An 18,670-nucleotide genomic window follows, 5' to 3' on the forward strand; every position below is an offset into this window, starting at 1 on the left:
GGGGACTGTTTCTTCCGCTTTCTAAGGTTCTGAGTGAATTGATTAGCATCCAATCAGTGTTTGTCTTTGTGCCGCCAGTAGCCAATGAAAGGGGCAGGTCTGGGATAGCTAGCAGGGTAGGAGTTAGTGGCGTTTGCGTGAGAGTCCGGCATCGGCCCCCCAGTGGGGAGGGGGCGAGTCGCATTTAAAGGGCCAGTTCCAGAGTTGCCGGAAAGTTGTGTGGCGTTAAGGGGGCCGGTGGGGTCCTGTCAGGCGACACTCGCGTAGCGGCTGACGGCTCAGTGCGCCGCCAGCCAAACAGCAGCAGCATGGAGCAGGCGGCACCGAGAAGGTACTGAGTCCTCTCCCCGCCCTAGCAGTGGGAGCAGCTGGCGGCGTGGTCTGGTGGGTGGGGGCAGGAGATGGGGCTAGGCCTCGCTAGGCACCACTGGGGCTACGGCCGGCCCTGCCATCCCCTGGGTCTGCTGGGATCCCCCTTCTCTCCCCCACTTAGGGCGACGGGAAGAGACATTAATCCCCCCCCCGCATAGGGGGAGAGAGACTAATCATCTCCCCTGCCTTGGCACTAACCCCCCCCATGGGGGAGGGGAGAGACACTGATCTTCCCCCCCCCAGCCTTGGCACTAACCCCCCCATAGGGGAAGAGACACTGGTCCCCCCAGCCTTGGCACTGACTGCCCTCATGGTGGAGGGGAGAGACCCTGATCCCCCCCCTCTCCCCCACCCTTGGCACTAACCCCCCACCATAGGGAGCGAGATTGTAGCACACACATGAATCCTTTGACCCTTAACATTCACCCCATGTTAGGGTGGATATGAAGACTGACATGTGCTTGCACAATTTAGCACTTAATTCCATGGGGGCGGGTGGCAATGTGAAACTGGTAACCCCCACCCCGAGCCTTAAAGTTATTCCTCTCTTCCCCCTCCCCCCTGAAATAAACAAAGTTTGTAGGAAGCTAAGGTTAATTCCTATGAGTGGAGGGGCGGGGAAGGAGAGCATAAAAACACCCACCTTTAAAACAATCCAGGAGGGAAATCATAACATCTCATTCTTCTGTCTCTAGAACTAGTTTTGGGGATGGTGAGGAGACTGTAACAAACCTCCTTTGAATCTTTGAATGCGGTTCTAGTCTGAATTACATTGGGGATTCCATATTTTTATCTTGATTACTTTTAAATCAAATCTGCTCAGTTAACCTCTTTTCTAAGCACTGGCCTTGCAGATCTTAACTAATCATAGAATATCAGGGTTAGAAGGGACCTCAGGAGGTCATCTAGTCCAACCCTCTGCTCAGATATGCTAAGGCAGGGGCCTTGGAGTTCCTTGTTACTAACAGTAAAGTCTTCTAGTTGAAATTATCTTTCTAACTGAGTTTAGCCATTGGATTTTTGCAGATCAAAGGGAAGGAAAGTCTTCCTGCTTTTCTCCACCCCCCTCCCCTTTCTAAAATATGCCTAAAATGAAGGAAGGGGAAAGAGAAGGGTATATAGGTGACATTTCATAAAACTACTACAGATAGCATTTGTACCAGATTGTTAGTGACTGAAATATTAACTTTTTTGCTGTAATAACTTAAATCCATATGGCATCCAAGTTGTCCAGTACTCTGCTTTTGTCTCCAATCTTGCCATGTAATGTGACATGGGTAGATGACTACTAACTTTAGTTGGGCTCTGGGCATGTATCAGAGTGTGGTATTTAGTGACTTTATTGGTGAAGTATATTGCTCTTACATTTGAAAGATCCTAATTTTTCAATGCTACCTTTAAATCTCCTCTTAAAAAAAGTTGCACAAATCTAAGACCCAGCAGAAGCCAGGAGAATATGTCAATGTTCTGTTGGCTACAAACAGCAGTCAATAATACTAAATAAAAGCTGCTGGCAGTGAAATATAGCTTTAGAGTACTTAATTGTTTTTGAAGGACAGGGCATTGATAAATCATGATTATATTATCACCACTCCATTTTAATTGTGGTTCTTTTGGAGAAAAGTTTTTCATAAACTATTTTTGTAAGCATCTGAAGCTAATTGCAGCTAATGTATTATCCAGAATTTTTATTAGACTGTAACAATACAATAATAAAAGCTATGGACCTCATCCAAACTCTTTGGCTGGAGCTTTTATTTGAAAAGCACTTTTAAAATAGCCTCATCTCATAATTGGAGAGATTTAGTCAAATCAGGAACATCCCAAATTAGAAACTTGAAACAAAAAACCCTTACTATTGCAATATTGACCAACCCCAAATGCTCAAAAATCATGAGTCAAGTCGCCCCATATTGTGATAATGAAATACATTTTGGATTTTGAGCCTTTAGGCTTCATGTCTTTAGGCTTTTCTCCACAACCATGAAGGCTAGAAACTTGATTTTAGGAGTTGTTTGTTGCTTTATGTAAAACATAAGGCCTTGTCAATCACAAAAGTTGTTATACTGCCTTACCTGTGTTGGTATAGTTTATGCAGTACAGCCCCACCCTAGTGTGGATGCAGTGATAGTGGTATAAAGTGCTTGCACCACAATAGCTATTGATGAGTAGAGGAAGGGAATAATACCATACAAGTATACCTATTTCAGTTCGAGGTGGTTGTATTTTCTTTAACAGAAGTAGCTATAATTGTACGAAATCTGTCTGTAGATCAGGCCTAAATATCACAAGGATAGCAATACGCAGTGTTGATAACTCTCAAAACTGTATGTTAAGTTATGTGAACCATCATGCTTCAGGGCAAAAACCCAGCCAAACTGATTGGGTGGGGGTTGGTTAGGAAGAAACTTTCATTGGGAGCAGGTTATCATAAGAGCACTGATTGTAGCTTTCTTCTGAAGCATCTGTTACCAGGTTACCGTTAGAGAGCAGGTTACCGAACTAGATGTTTTGATTCAGCATGGCAACTTTTGTGTTCTTATGTAAAATTATAAATATTTATAATGATGGATAGATATAGTAATGAAAACTCGATAAGGGTGGTTTTGTTTTTTGTTTTTTAAGGTGCATGTGCTTTTTTGTTTTATCTGGCATATATTAAATCTAATACCAACTTCTTTAAGCCTTTGGTTTGAGATTTTGCTTACTACTGACTCATTGTTTGGAACCTTTTGCTACTTCATTGAAAATCTGTTGCCTATACTAGAAATACAACTACATTGGTTCATCAAGTCTACCAAATACTGATGCAATTGCACAATCTAAAACTAATCCATTGAGAATTTATATTCTACTTTTCCCCAGATGAAATGATCTATTTAAAAAATAAAAAAGCTTGTATTTCTATAGCCCTTCCAGAACCTCATAGCATTTTTACAAGTACTAACAAACTAAAGCCCAAAATTTGCAGTTTTGGACTGTACTTCCACTGACTTCAGTGGGAGTTTTGTTTATTCAGGTTGCAGGTTCAGATCCTAAACCTCATAGTTCACGCTTCTGTGCAGTAGGTGTCAGTCACTATACTTGTTTATCCATTTACAAGTCAGGGACAAAGACCAAAACTTTCATTAACTTTATGTGCCTCAATCTTTGGTCTTCAATTTGGGATATCTAAGGCCTCATTTCAGTGGGGGTCACAGGATGCTCAGCATCTGTGAAAATAAAGCTTTAGTTGTCTCAAGTTTGGCACCTAAACAGAGGCACCCAAAATTAGTAAAAAAGAAAAGGAGTACTTGTGGCACCTTAGAGACTAACAAATTCATTTGAGCATAAGCTTTCGTGAGCTACAGAGCTGTAGCTCACGAAAGCTTATGCTCAAATAAATTTTAGTCTCTAAGGTGCCACAAGTACTCCTTTTCTTTTTTGCAAATATAGACTAACACAGCTGCTACTCTGAAACCCAAAATTAGTGTACACTTCTGAAAGCTTTAGTGTTAAGTGACTTTCCCAGTGTTACAGGAGGCAGGAGGAAGTGATACTACCAATCCCCAGCATTCAAAATTCTTAAAATTGGCTGAATTATAAGATTTTTAAAAATAGGCTTGTTGGGGGGTGGGGTGTGTGTGTGTGGTTTTTTTTTTGTTTTTGTTTTTTGTACTTCTGGTTTCTGAACCTTTTGGATAATCTTATGCCACATTTTTTGAGGTTTTTCTCTGCTACCAAGAGATTAAGACACACTTTTTTTTTCCTTCCCCCTCCCCCCCCCTTCTCTCACATGAAGGCTGAGGTTCTCCCATATTCACATAACTTCAGGAGCTGGGGTTATACAAAAGGTACCAAATATTTCAAGACTTGTGATTTAAAATTGCAAGAATTGATGGAACTTGGGGTGAGGAACAGGAGTATTTGCTCGCTGTAGACATTAAACCACTTTTGTGGATGAAACTAGTGTTCCCAGCCTTCTGATCTGCAAAGGCATTACAGTTTCACATCCAACTGATCTCTGTCCAAACAAAACCATTCTTCTGAAATTTTCCTGTCTGCATCATAAAATACTGCTCATACAATGCTTCTAATCTAATCCATAGGTAGTGAAGCACCTTACATTTAAGATTGTAGACCAAGCCATTTTGGAGATTTAGGCCCTGAGCCAGCACGGTACTCGAGCATGTACTTAACTTTAAGCATATGAGTAGCACTATTGACTTTAGGGGGACTACTTGTGCTTCAGTACCTTACTAATTCAGAGTCATGATCAGTCAAAACGTCAGTAGCAAAACTTGTAGGAAGTTTTTCTGAAATTCATCCTTTAAATTTCCCGGGAAGGAAAAAATCCATCTTTTGGCTGAGAATGTATTCTAAGTTAGGGGTACATAGGTTTGTTTCTTTAGTGGGAGAAGAAGTCTGAAAATTCAGGATTTTAATGGGAAATGAGTTTCAGCTTTAAATAGCCCAAGTCACTGTCTGCGCGGCTGTGGTCCCACTACTAGCTTTAGTGTGCTAGCTTGAGTAGTGCTAGTGTGTGTCTATCCATGCTGGGAAACAATCTCTTAGCTGCTGTATAGAGACACCCTAAAAAAGGTAATCTGAAGTGTCAGACTCTTCTTGCTTCCACCCCCCAGTCTAATCAACCTCTTTCCCCTATTGGCTGGGAAGCACCAGAGTGACTATTTTTGCTTTTGTAATACTTTCAGAGATTCTTGGATGCCATGGGGATTTGCAGGGATGGTGGCATATGTCTAATAACATAAATAGATTCTAATCACTAGACTTGTGTAGGGATGGGTTTGTGTGCATCCACATGCACTTATGCTTGCCTGTAGCAGCAGCAGCTGCTGAGAGGTATTGCTAGGGGGATATGTGGAGGACTGGGAATTAGTTCAGAGATAGCAGAGTCTTTGAGTGAATGTTCTAGAGCTCCATGGATGTCTAGGATGTTTGGAAGGTCCATTCTCTCTCCTCCCTTTGCTTTGTGGAGAAACAAACCACAGTCCTAAAAGGTCTGAAAGAATCCAAGGAAACTTTACACTAAAACTGACTTGTAACACTCTTATTTCTCAAACCTGAGTCCTTCAGAGAGCAGCATATGACGCAGTCCAATAGACATACTAGACCATTATAGCTTTTTATTGGGAACTTGGGGCATGGTATGATGGGTGAGAGTTTAAACAAGAAAAGAAGTGGTCTTAACAGCAGGAAACTGAACATTCATAATGAAAAGGCAGGTATTAAGGAATCCATGGATATTTCTTAACTTTTTTTGGTACATCTACTTTAATTCATTTTCAGTGAACTATTTTTATAATAGTTTAAGTGAGTTGCATTTTTCTATCTGCACTTTCAAGCATGTTTCCTATATCTGTGTGAAGCTTAACTTGATACTTCTCTTCCCCCCCCCCCCTCCTTTACTTAAAAGGACATGATAACATTTGAAATCAAGTAATTTTGTTTTAAAAAGTGACTGGAAATAATTGCAGCCACTACATTTGCCTCTGAATCTTCCTGAGAATCTTTGTTTTGTGGTTCTACAGTAAGGTATTTTTTTAACTCTTTAATCTTTCAGTTATGTTAATTTTAACAGTAGTAGGAAGAAAAGTGTCTTGGCATTCACTTTAAATTATTTCTCCCCATTTCCAATTAATGCTATCAGCAGCCATAAAATTCTGACTCAGCATTTTTTTAAACTGAGATGACTTAATCTTGTAAATAAATTTAAACAAAATAAAAATCCAGGAATGATTCCTTCCCGGCACATGAACTATGTGTAATTCCCATACATACTCCTGTCTTCCCTCTTACATTTTTAAAATAAGCATTTTTTATGGGTCTATGAACATTCAAAAATCCATAACTATTCTGCAAGAGGGCAACTTGCTTTTCTTAACTTTTTTTGAGGGTCACCTGTCATTCATTTATTAAAATGAATTTAGCCTAACAACTCTGCTACAAATCATTGTAACATATGAAGAGACATGTAGAGCAACAGAATTTGTGGGCTTTACTATTATCATACTCAGTCACATTTGGTAGTGGGATATCAGTTTATGCAAATATAAAGGGACTAATTCTCGTCTCACATTCTGTACAACCCCACTGACTTCACTGGGATTGCACAGTGTACAAATGAGGGCAGAATTCTACTCAGAACTTTTACTGTTAACATGTATGGTCATATAAGTGATCAGATAGCTGATAATAGCCAACTTCTTTCTGAAAACTTTCTTTGAGTATTTCTGTGTGAAATACAAAGTTCTTTGTAGGTGGCTTAAACACTCCATGCGCGATTTGCCCACTTCTAGTAAATTAGACCATCAATTTATCTTATATTTTAATATTGCAGTATAAATGGGTCTCGGTCATTGTTTTTTGATCTTTCATCTGTCTCCTGGTTCTGCTACAAAGCAAAGTGTCTATAGCAGTGGTTCTCAAGTGTGTGTGTGTGTGTGTGTTATGTGGGCTACTACCTGCATGGCCTTGAGGATATCACATAGGCTGCAAATGTGTGCTGACGGGGTCACAGGTGGCCCACGGGCTGCAGGTTGAGAACCACTAATCTATAGGTGTGTCCATATCTCATACAGTCACTTTTCCATAATTCATAACAGGATCAATTCACGGAATTCTGGTGTAGCTGCCTTTTGATTTACTCTTCTCTGCTACATTTTCTCTGGTACCATTAGCAGATATCTGCTATTAATTTTGTAAAATCTCTTTTTACCTCATGCTCACTGAATGACCAGATTGTGAAGTTTCTTTAATCAATCTTGCCTTTTCTGGCCAATAACTACCTTGTCAAACTGTGCGTGCGCGCGCGCGCGCGCGCGCGCACGTATGTGTATTGCGACAGGGTTGGGCTGGATGGCTACAGGAGAGTAATAGAAGGCAGATATATTAGCCCCAGGTTAAGTAGGTACCTTACCCAGGGAAATGGGATCAGGGAAGGTTCCAGAACAATCAGGAACCTTCTGGAGACAGGCTGATTAGAACACCTGCAGCCAATCAAGAAGCTGCTAGAATCAATTAAGCAGGCTAATCAGGGCACCTGGGTTTAAAAAGGAGCTCAGTTCAGTTTGTGGTGTGCGAGTAAGGAGCTAGAGGCACTAGGAGCTGAGTGAGAACACATACTATTAGAGGACTGAGGAGTACAAGCATTATCAGACACCAGGAGGAAGGTCCTTGGTGAGGATAAAGAAGGTGTTGTGAGGAGGCTATGGGGAAGTAGCCCAGGGAGTTGTAGCTGTCGCACAGCTGTTCTAGGAGGCAGTCTAGAAGCTGCATTCCACAGGGTCCTGGGCTGGAACCCGGAGTAGAGGGTGGTCCCAGGTTCCCCCCAAACCTCCCAACTCCTGGTCAGACACAGGAGGAGCTGACCTGGACTGTGGGTTCACGAAAACGGCCAAACTGAGGGTTGCTGTGAAGCTCCAAGGCGAGCAAATCTGCCAATAAGCGCAAGACCCACCAAGTTAGAGGAGGAACTTTGTCACAATATATAATAATAATATATTACACACCCACAAGTTTGATATATCTGTCGTTTAACTGTGGTAAATCTTCTGTTTAACTGTGCTAACGTATTCAACACTGAAGTGATGTACGGGTGATACTAAATGTGGATGTTCTTCCATCAGCTAGACTCTATTAAAAAGAGATGTGTCAGTATATGAACTCACTCCCATGTTTGATGGGAGGTATCTAGGATGATGTTTGCAGAAATTTATACCCAGATAGGGACTGAGGAGGCTGATCCTATGGAGGGAACATCCGCATGTATTTATTTTAACTGGCTTGTTATACTATACTGCCATGCCAGTTCTGAGCAAACTTTGTAAGCCAGAGTCTGTGCCTCCCTCCCTATTCCATGCTATCTGTTTATGCCTCCTTCCTCCCCAACACATTGTCAAAATCGTGGCTAGTTCAGCTGGCTTCCATGTCATTCTAAAGCCCTGACTAGCAACAGTTTTTCTAGCCCATGACAGGGAAGGCCATGCCCATGTAGCTATTTTCCTTTCCTCTTCTCTCTGCTGTCCTGCCCAGCAATGTGCATCCCCCCCTATTTGGCCCAGTTTGCCATCTCCAAATGGTGGTGAAGCCTATACCCCACCTGCTTCCATGGCAGATTCAAATAAGAAAAACTTTTTTTTTTTGGTCTCAAACATCTGCATTTTGCGCAATGTTTAGAGAAAAGTTTGGTTAGTTCTCTTGCTTTATGTGAGTTGACATTTCATGCCCGAAAAGCAACAAAGACACTAAAAATGACTACTACTTAGAGCAGCTAGTCCTAGAACCCATAAGGGGAGGCAATTTTTGATTTAGTCCTCAGTGGCGCACACAATTCACAAAAGGTGAATATAGCTAAATCACTTGGCAATAGCCAAATGCATAATGCAATTAAATTGAACATCTTTGTGGGGTGGAGGAGAAATAGTTGAAAAGAAACAGTTACAAGAGTGAAATACCTGCAAGCTGCATGGCAGAGAAACCACTTAAAACACCATAATAGCAGCTCAAATTAAATGTATATCCCAAATTAAACAAACAGTAAGAGGACAAGAAAATGCCACCATGTCTAAAGAGAGCAAAAGCATTTGTAAAAACTGGAAGCCAAATCTTACTGAGGGACATAGAAAGGAACAAACTGTGGCACGTCAACTGTAGAAGTACATAAGAATGGCCATGCTGGGTCAGACCAAAGGTCCATCTAGTCCAGGGGTCTCAAACTCAAATGACCATGAGGGCCACAAGAGGACTAGTGATTGGCCCGAGGGCAGCATCACTGACCTCCCCACCACTTCCCTGCCCCCCCATTCCAACCCCTTCCCCAACATCCTCTGGTAAAGGTTTCCACAGGTTGACTGTGTTTGTGTGAAGAAATACTTTTTTGCTTGTTTTGTTTTAAACCTGTTGCCTATTCATTTCATTTGTGACCCCTAGTTCTTGTGTTATGAGGAGGAAAACATGGAAGTGTTATTTACTTTCTCCACCCCAGTCATGATTTTATAGACCTCAATCATCTTCCCCCTTACTAGTCTTTTTTCCAAGCTGAAAAGTCCCAGTTTTATTAATCTCTCCTCATACGGAAGCTGTTCCATACCCCTAATCATTTTTGGTGCCCTTTCTGAACCTTTTCCAATTCAAATACATCTTTTTTTGACATGGGGTGACCACATCTGCACACAGTATTCAAAATGTGAGCGTACCATGGATTTATATAGAGGCAATATATTTTCTGTGTTCTTATCTATCCCATTCTTAATGATGCCCAACATTGTTTGCTTTTTTGAATTCCACAGCATATTGAGTGGAAGATTTCAGAGAACTATCCACAATGACTCCAAGATCTTTCTTGAGTGGTAACAGCCAGTTTAGATCCCATCATTTTATATGTATAGCTGGGATTATGTTTTTGTAATGCACATTACTTTGCATTTATCAACACTGAATTTCTTCTGCCATTTTGTTGCACCTAGTTTTCAGAGATCCTATTGTAGCTCTTCACAGTCTGCCTGGGACTTAACTATCTTGAGTAGTTTTGTATCATCTGCGAACTTTGCCACCTCACTGTTTACCCCTTTTTCCAGATCATGAGTTTTACTAAAAAATACCTGTGACTAAATTGTAGCCTTAATTATGAGGACTAGCTGCACAGCTTTCCCCACTGGTATAGTTCAGTACTTCCTCACACTCCTGCAACGCTGCTTGGTGGACCATCTCGGTGAATAACATCACAATGAATTTTGCTGGTGCCCTTTGCCTTTTTGAATAAGGCCATTCTCTATATGTTAGGTCATCCAGAGTCAGGACAGCCTAAAGGGGGTGTAGAGGAAATTACTGTCATGCTTGTGCCTAGGTTTACCCTGTAAACCCTTCCGATTAGGGCTGTCAACAGTTAACTCAAAAATTAAATAATTGCCATTAATCAGTTTTAATTGCACTGTTAAACAATAGAATACCAATTGAAATTCATGAAGTATTTTGGATGTTTTTCCGCATTTTCATATATATAATATTCTGTGTTGTGTTTGAAGTCAGTGTATATGATTTTTGATTATAAACATTTGCACTGTAAAAATAAATGAAATAGTATTTTTCAGCTCACCTCATACAAGTACTGTAGTGCAATATTTGTTAAAGTGCAATTTACAAATGTAGGTTTTTTGTTAGTTACATAACTGCACTCAAAAATAAAACCAGGTAAAACTTCAGAGCGTACAAATCCGCTCAGTCCTACTTCTTGTTCAAAAAGACAAACAAGTTTGTTTACATTTACAGGAAATAGTGCTGTCCTCTTCTTATTTACAATCTCACCAGAAAGTGAGAACAGGCATTTGCATGACACTTCTGTAGCTGGCATTGCAAGGTATTTATGTGCCGGATATGCTAAACATTCATATGCCCCTTCAGCCATCATTCTAGAGGACATGCTTCCATGCTGATGACGCTCGTTTAAAAATTTAATGCGTTAATTAAATCTGTGACTCAACTCCTTGGGGGAGAATGGTATGTCTCCTGCTCTGTTTTACCCGTATTCTGCCATATATTGTATAGCAATCTCTGATGACCCAGCACATGTTCTTCATTTTAAGAACACTTTCGCTGTAGATTTGACAAAACGCAAAGAAGGTACCAATGTGAGATTTCTAAAGATAGCTATAGCACTCAATCCAAGGTTAAGAATCTGATGTGCCTTCCAAAATTTGAGAGGGACGAGGTGTGGAGCATGCTTTCAGAAGTCTTAAAAGAGCAACACTTGATGTGGAAACTACAGAACCTGAACCACCAGAAAGAGAATCAACCTTCTGCTGGTGGCATCTGACTCAGATAATGAAAATGAACATGCATTGGTCTGCACTGCTTTGGATTGTTATCAGGCAGAACCCATCATCAGCATGGACGCATGCCCCCTGGAATGATGGTTGAAGCATGAAGGGATATATGAATCTTTAGCGCATCTGTCACTTTCAGGTGACATAAACAAGAAGGGGGCAGCATTATCTCCTTCAAATCTAAACAAACTTGTTTAGAATCATAGAATATCAGAGTTGGAAGGGACCTCAGGAGATCATCTAGTCCAACCCCCTGCTCAAAGCAGGCACAATCCCCAGTTTGTTTTGCCTCAGATCTCTAAATGGCCCCCTCAAGGATTGAACTCACAACCCTGGGTTTACCAGGCCAATGCTCAAACCACCGAGCTATCCCTCCCCCCAAACTTACAAGACAGCATGCTGACATGCTCTCAGCCCCCCCAAAAACCCACCCTCTCCCCCCCACACTACACCCCATCCCATTTGAAAAGCACGTTGCAGTCACTTGCATGCTGGGATAATGCACTGCTCCCAACGCAGCTGCAAGTGCCGCAAACGTGGCCATACCAGTGTGCTTGAAGCTGTCACTGTGGACAGACTGCAGCGCTTTCCCTACTGCGCTCTACGAAGGCTGGTTTAACTAAAGTGCTCTACATCTGTGAGTGTAGCCATGCCCTAAGAAGTCAAAGGTGAAACTGAAATCTTGTAGTAAGGAGCACATTCCATTCCTAAGCAAGTGTGAATTCTCACAGATATTCTAACACACACATTCTTGTTTTGTTTTAGTATATCAGCAAAAGTAAAAAAATCAATCAATCTTTGGCTTCCATGGCTGAGGTGCTTGGCCTCATCAAGAAGGTACATGTCAGAGTAGGAGTAAATATCAAAACAAGCTTGAACCAGATATGAATGGGCTAAATGCATTCTATAATCATGTGTCCACAGAATGGAGGATTCTCTCCACCTGTTATACTTGCCATCTCTAGTGTCTCACAAGCCTTAAGAAGAGAGACCGCTAGTTATACATATTACTCTCTCATAAACTAGAGAAAGCTGCCAAAAAATAAGAACAGGTGGCATCCTCGATGAAACAGAAGAAGTCTGAGTGATTTGGCTGAAAAAGAAATAGGACTGAATGGACTTACAGGCTCTTAAAATTTTACATTGTTTTATTTTTGAATGCAGTTTTTTGTACATAATTCTATATTTGTAAATTCAACTTTCATGATAGAGATTGCACTACAGTACTTGTATTTGGTGAACTGAAATACTATTTTTGTTTACAGTGCAAGTACTTGTAATCAAAAATACATATAAAGTGAACACTATACACTGTATTCTGTGTTGTAATTGAAATAAATGTATTTGAAAATATTTAAATGGTATTCTATTGTTTAACAGTGATTAATCATGATTTATTTTTTTTAGAATCTCTTGATAGCCATACTTTCTATATCATATATGCATCTCCAAGGCTCAACAAAATTTAAAAACCGGACCAGGAAAATAATTCCCACTCCCATTTTACCCTTCCCTGTCCCTAGCTTCCAAGGCACAATGGCATAGCCACACAGCATATACTGCACAGGCCAAAAATCCCCATGCACATGCCACTTACCATCTCTGAGGCTTCCCTAAGACTGCAAAGAATCTGAGGTCTGAGAAGGAATCTAATAAGCTTTCCAGGGAGACTGTTGCAGTGGCGAAGGACAGCGTTGCAGTTTCCAGGAACAGCATTGCCATGGTCCAAGACAGTCCCGAAAAAGTAAGGGAATGCAGAGGCAACTCTTAGAGGCAATACAAAGCCAAAATGCCTCTTTGCAGCAAATGTTACTGTTAAAGCAGCAGGCAATGCACTACTGCAAAACAGTGCCGCCTCATATTATGCAGCCTCTGGACAACGTGGACTACTGCGAGCAACAACTTCTGCTCCCCACTGTACCATCAGAACACTGCTCCCGGAGACCATTCCTCTCTCACCCCCAGCTTAGGGCACCAAGAACAGTGCACCTGGGTCCCCATCTCTCTTGATAACTTTTGAGCTACAGCAGTCCATGCCAGAAGTCTGACAAACCAGAAAAGGAAGAACCAAGACCTGCTTGCCTGTGATGAGGAGCTCCCCCTACAACTCGTTGTGTTGGGCCCTGCACTGCACTATTGGATTTTGCTGTTTCATTTTACAGCTAGTTTAATGAAAGGATTCTTTGTAGTTTCTTTCATAATTCAAAGCTGTTTTTTCATTTTTTGTTTCAGTTGACGTGCATTTTTGTTTAATAATAGAGCATTGACAGTTCATTTTACACAGAAAACCATTGGTTGCACTAATTCCTAAGGGCTTACGAACAAATGCTGGCAAAAACAAGGTACCGTAGGGATTGCCACAATGTTGCACTTCTGCCCATAAACACAGAACTGCACAACAATCCCATGGGGTCGGGGCGTGGATGGAAGTTAACAGCTGGAAATGTAGCTACACAGTTTCAGGCCTGAGACCCAAAATAAGAGCAATAGGCACCCCTGACAATATTGCCCTGGCTGTATGCATTTTGTACTGGGTTCCTTGCTGGCTGTTCAAACTGCTGAGCAAGTCTCTGCACCTTAGCCTTACAGGTGCAGGGGAGGCTTTTCCCCTCACTGTACAAAATATGTATAAAATACCATGGGCTGCTACAGTTTTTGGGACTTGTTTTCTGCTGCTTTCAAGTTAATCCCCAAATAGCGCCATCTCACTTTCAGAAAGCTAAATGCACACTCTACTGTCATTCTGCAACTAATGAGGTGCTAGTTAAACTGTTCTTTCCTTCTTTCCCAATGGCCCTGGTTAATGAAGACATTCACAGGGCATCAGAGGGTATGCCGAACCTCCCAGGATAACTGTAGCAATGTCTGTACTACTATTGTCCATAGTGTTCCTGGGGGCAAACAGTCCTTCCTCAACTAATTTAAAAAGAGCTGGGTTCCAAAATATCCTAGTGCTGTGGACCCTTTAAGACCACCTAGCATTTAAGTGTAAATCTGCATTGGTGGTTGGCAACCCCCTGGAACACTATGGAGAAATACCTCCTCTTCCTGTTTATGAATTCTGAGCTCTGATTTGGGGATACAGGGCTTATCCAAATAATAGGCACACGGGTCCCATCAATTGCTCCAATGTAGTTTTGGAATTCCATGTGTACAAAGCCATCTATTGTCTCCTAAACATTGCCAAGCTTTATAACCCAGTGCAACAATACCTTTGCTATGGCCTTATGCACCTGCATGAGAATGGCCCCAATGGTTGCTTTCTCCTTGCTGAATTGGTTTGCAGCAGACCAGTAGTATTTGGGGTGGCTTCCAGATGGTTATGGGGCATCGCATGTTGGCACATTGCTACTCTAGGTCTGGGTTCAACACATATCTCCAGAAAAGTTTCCTTCTCCATCCTGAAATTTTATTGGTCACTGCTGATCATCCATGGTCTGCAGAACAAGCCTCTTCCCACCAATCCATGTTGCCTTCCTGAGTCCAGAAACAATAGCTATGAAGCTGCACCAGGAACCAGTACTCTTACTATCTGTGGCTTGATGTCTTCCTTGTTCAAGACAGTGTTCATCAGAGCTCAAACTTTTCCTTTTGTATTGCACTGAATGGCCAGTTCCACAATCTTTCCTAAGGTAAAAGCTGAAACTTTGTGCAGAAGTATGCAAGGCCTAGTATCTCTTTCAATTTGTGCAAACATCGCAGCTTTCGCTGCATATGTTACAGGCAACCATTTAGTCCAATGTTTCTGTAGTAATACAGCTTCCAGCCTTCATGCTGAAACATCTCTGAGGACCATGATCCTTTTCAGAGGGCTAAAGAATTGTAGAACTGATACTAATGTTAATTAAATCTTTTGGACCCTTGTTTTCATTCTCTGGCATTCATGCCTATTCAGCATCTTTGTGAAGGAGTTTTCTTAAGTGAATTAGTTGGGGATGAACTTACTGACCTAGTTCAATATGTGAATTCTTTTTTTTTTTTTTTGTCATTTGGATGTTCTGATGTTCCAAGTTCCTTGAAACTTGGAATTATGAGACACTATTCCCTTAGCATCAAGTTCTGAATTAAGTAATGTAGATAATTTCAGTTGTTTGAAACTGACAATTGGACTCTTCTTTTGAAGGTTGTTTCTTATTATAATGTCCGGAACTTTTTACAATGATTCCTGATGTCCAATCATGGTGCTGCTCCAGGCTGCCGTCAGTGTACACTTTTTTGCAAACGCCTGACAGATCTGGCAATTATGATGAAATACTTTTGGTACTGAGCACATTTCTGAGTGCTATATCAGGAAGCTGTATTTGTGAAATGGCATACTGAAAGTGCAAATCTTGGTGCTCCCTTTGCCTAAAGGAATCTGACAAAACACTGCAAAAGCATCTGATTTGAAGAATTGGCTTCTGCCATTTCACCAACCATTTCATCTCTAGGCAAGAGTAAATGTTCCTTTTATTGTTCAGAGCCCCTCTTTTCTGTCCTCAAATACTAATGAGTTGACCCAGTCTATAACTCTTCTTCCGTTTCATCAAGGATGGCACCTGTTCTTATTTTTTGGCAGCTTTCTCTAGTTTATGAGAGAGTAATATGTATAACTAGCGGTCTCTCTTCTTAAGGCTTGTGAGACACTAGAGATGGCAAGTATAACAGGTGGAGAGAATCCTCCATTCTGTGGACACATGATTATAGAATGCATTTAGCCCATTCATATCTGGTTCAAGCTTGTTTTGATATTTACTCCTACTCTGACATGTACCTTCTTGATGAGGCCAAGCACCTCAGCCATGGAAGCCAAAGATTGATTGATTTTTTTACTTTTGCTGATATACTAAAACAAAACAAGAATGTGTGTGTTAGAATATCTGTGAGAATTCACACTTGCTTAGGAATGGAATGTGCTCCTTACTACAAGATTTCAGTTTCACCTTTGACTTCTTAGGGCATGGCTACACTCACAGATGTAGAGCACTTTAGTTAAACCAGCCTTCGTAGAGCGCAGTAGGGAAAGCGCTGCAGTCTGTCCACAGTGACAGCTTCAAGCACACTGGTATGGCCACGTTTGCGGCACTTGCAGCTGCGTTGGGAGCAGTGCATTATCCCAGCATGCAAGTGACTGCAACGTGCTTTTCAAATGGGATGGGGTGTAGTGTGGGGGGGAGAGGGTGGGTTTTTGGGGGGGCTGAGAGCATGTCAGCATGCTGTCTTGTAAGTTTGGGGGGAGGGATAGCTCGGTGGTTTGAGCATTGGCCTGGTAAACCCAGGGTTGTGAGTTCAATCCTTGAGGGGGCCATTTAGAGATCTGAGGCAAAACAAACTGGGGATTGTGCCTGCTTTGAGCAGGGGGTTGGACTAGATGATCTCCTGAGGTCCCTTCCAACTCTGATATTCTATGATTCTAAGTTCAGACAGCAGCAGGACCCCCTCTTCCCCCCCCCCACCCCCCCTCCTGGCATTCCCCACTAATGGTTGCTTTGTCTCAGTGCAGATAAGTAGCTGGCTGTCAGAAACGGAGCTTTGAAAGAGTATATCCACATTCCTGCAGCGATTCCAAACAATGACAAGAGTGGCCACTTGACTTAAGGGCATTATGGGACATTTCCAGAGGCCGATCAGAGCGCAGTAATGCACCACCTCGTTCACACTGACACCTGGGAGTTGTAGCCAAGGTGCAGCAAATGTTGTTCTACTTGCCAAGGTGGAGTTCCAGGAGCGCTCTTGCAGAGTCAGAGCGCTCTGTGCCTTGCCACTGTGGACAGGTAGTGAGCTAAGGCGCCCAAGGCTGCTTTAATGCACACTAACTGGCAAGTGTAGCCAAGCCTTTAATCCTTAAGAAACTGAAAGAGCAGTTCAGAGAAAGTAGAGATTTATTTGTGTTGCTGTGTCTGGCTGTAATCCATTTGTACAAATTTGCATTAGTTGCTCTTTGAGTTTGTAGGTGTTTTCTTCCTTTGTGTTCATGACCAGCTTCTCTTAGTCACTTGGGGGACACTTTCCTCTGCCTTCAGCTCAGACACTTCCCCAAGTCTTGTCTGCATCACCTTTGCAAACTGCTTGGGCTTTATTACAGTTTATAGACCATCCCTCCCCAATGCTGGACTCTTCTTATACTTGTGCCAGTTGCTACATCACGGACACATTTTTGATGTGTGGCTTTTCCCCTTTGCTCTTTTGTTCTTTGAACTTCTTTCTTTCTTTGCCCTTGCCTACACTACAAGTTTAGGTTGAATTTAGCAGCATTAGATCAATTTAACCCTGCACCCATCCACACAACAAAGCCATTTTTGTCAACTTAATGGGCTCTTAAAATCAATGTCTGTACTCCTCCCTGGCGAGGGGATTAGTGCTGAAATAGACATCGCCGGGTCAAATTTGGGTTAGTGTGGACGCGATTCGACCGTATCGGCCTCCAGGAGCAATCCCACAGGGCTCCATTGTGACTGCTCTGGACAGCACTCTCAACTCGGATGCACTGGCCAGGTACACAAGAAAAGCCCTGCAAACTTTTGAATTTCATTTCCTGATTGTCCACTGTGGCGTGACCAGGTAGATTTCATCAGCCCAGGTGAGCATGCAGTCCTAGAATAGCAAAAGAGCTCCAGCATGGACCGAACGGGAGGTACTGGATCTGATCGCTGTATGGGGAGAAGAATCCGGTTCCAAAAGACAAAATGTCAAAATATTTGAAAAGAGATCCAAGGGCATGAAGGACAGAGACTGTCAAAGAGACCCGTAGCAGTGCCGTGTGAAACTTAAGGAACTCAGGCAAGCCTACCAAAAAACCCAAGAGGCAAATGCCCACTCAGGGTCAGAGCACCAGGCATGCTGCTTCTATGATGAGCAGCATGCAATTCTAGGGGGTGCCCCTACAACTCCCCACGCCTGTACGTGGACTCCTGCAGGGGAGTCTCTCGCAACAAGGATGAGGATTTTGGGGACAAGAAAGATGAGAGCGCACACCAGGCAAGCAAAAAAATTGTTCTCCCTGACAGCCAGGAACTGTTTATCACCCTGGAGCCAATACCCTCCCAACCCGGGCTCCTGGACTTGAAGGCCAAGAAGGCACCTCTGGTGAGTGTACCTTTGAAAATATAATACATGGTTTAAAAGTAAGCATGTTTAATGATTGATTTTGCCCTGAAGACTTGGGATGCATTCGTGGCCAGTACAGCTACTGGAAAAGTCTGTTAACCTGTCTGGGGATGGAGTGGAAATCTTCCAGGGACATCTCAATGAAACTGTCCTGGAGGTACTCCCAAAGCCTTTGCAAAAGGTTTCTGGGGAGGGCAGCTTTATCCTGTCCTCATGGTAGGATGCTTTACCACACCAGGCCAGTAGCACATTTTCTGGAATCATTGCATAAGACAGAATGGCAGTGTGGGGTCCTGGTGTTTGCTGGCATTCAAACAACATCTGTTCTTTATCTCTCTGTGCTCTCCTCAGGAGAGTGATATCATTCGTGGTCACCTGGTTGAAATAAG

The 18,670-nt window shown here is 42.3% G+C and overlaps 1 protein-coding gene across 7 annotated transcripts in view; it reads left to right on the forward strand.

Annotated features, from left to right (window-relative positions):
- Positions 1-41: 41 nt before the first annotated feature.
- STK3 (serine/threonine kinase 3) overlaps positions 42-18,670 on the forward strand; it is a 294,078-nt gene continuing 275,449 nt past the window's right edge. For 2 of the 7 annotated variants that reach the window (XM_043507549.1, XM_043507550.1), the window contains exon 1: positions 42-331. In XM_043507549.1, coding sequence (XP_043363484.1) covers positions 309-331 — 23 coding nt within the window. In that variant the 5' untranslated portion in view covers positions 42-308. The remainder of the gene's footprint in view (positions 332-18,670) is intronic. The other 5 variants (XR_006278703.1, XM_043507548.1, XM_043507547.1 and 2 more) reach the window with 4 other exon arrangements.

This window comes from Dermochelys coriacea, chromosome 2 (assembly GCF_009764565.3).
Source record: "Dermochelys coriacea isolate rDerCor1 chromosome 2, rDerCor1.pri.v4, whole genome shotgun sequence".
Taxonomy (NCBI): Eukaryota; Metazoa; Chordata; order Testudines; family Dermochelyidae; genus Dermochelys; species Dermochelys coriacea.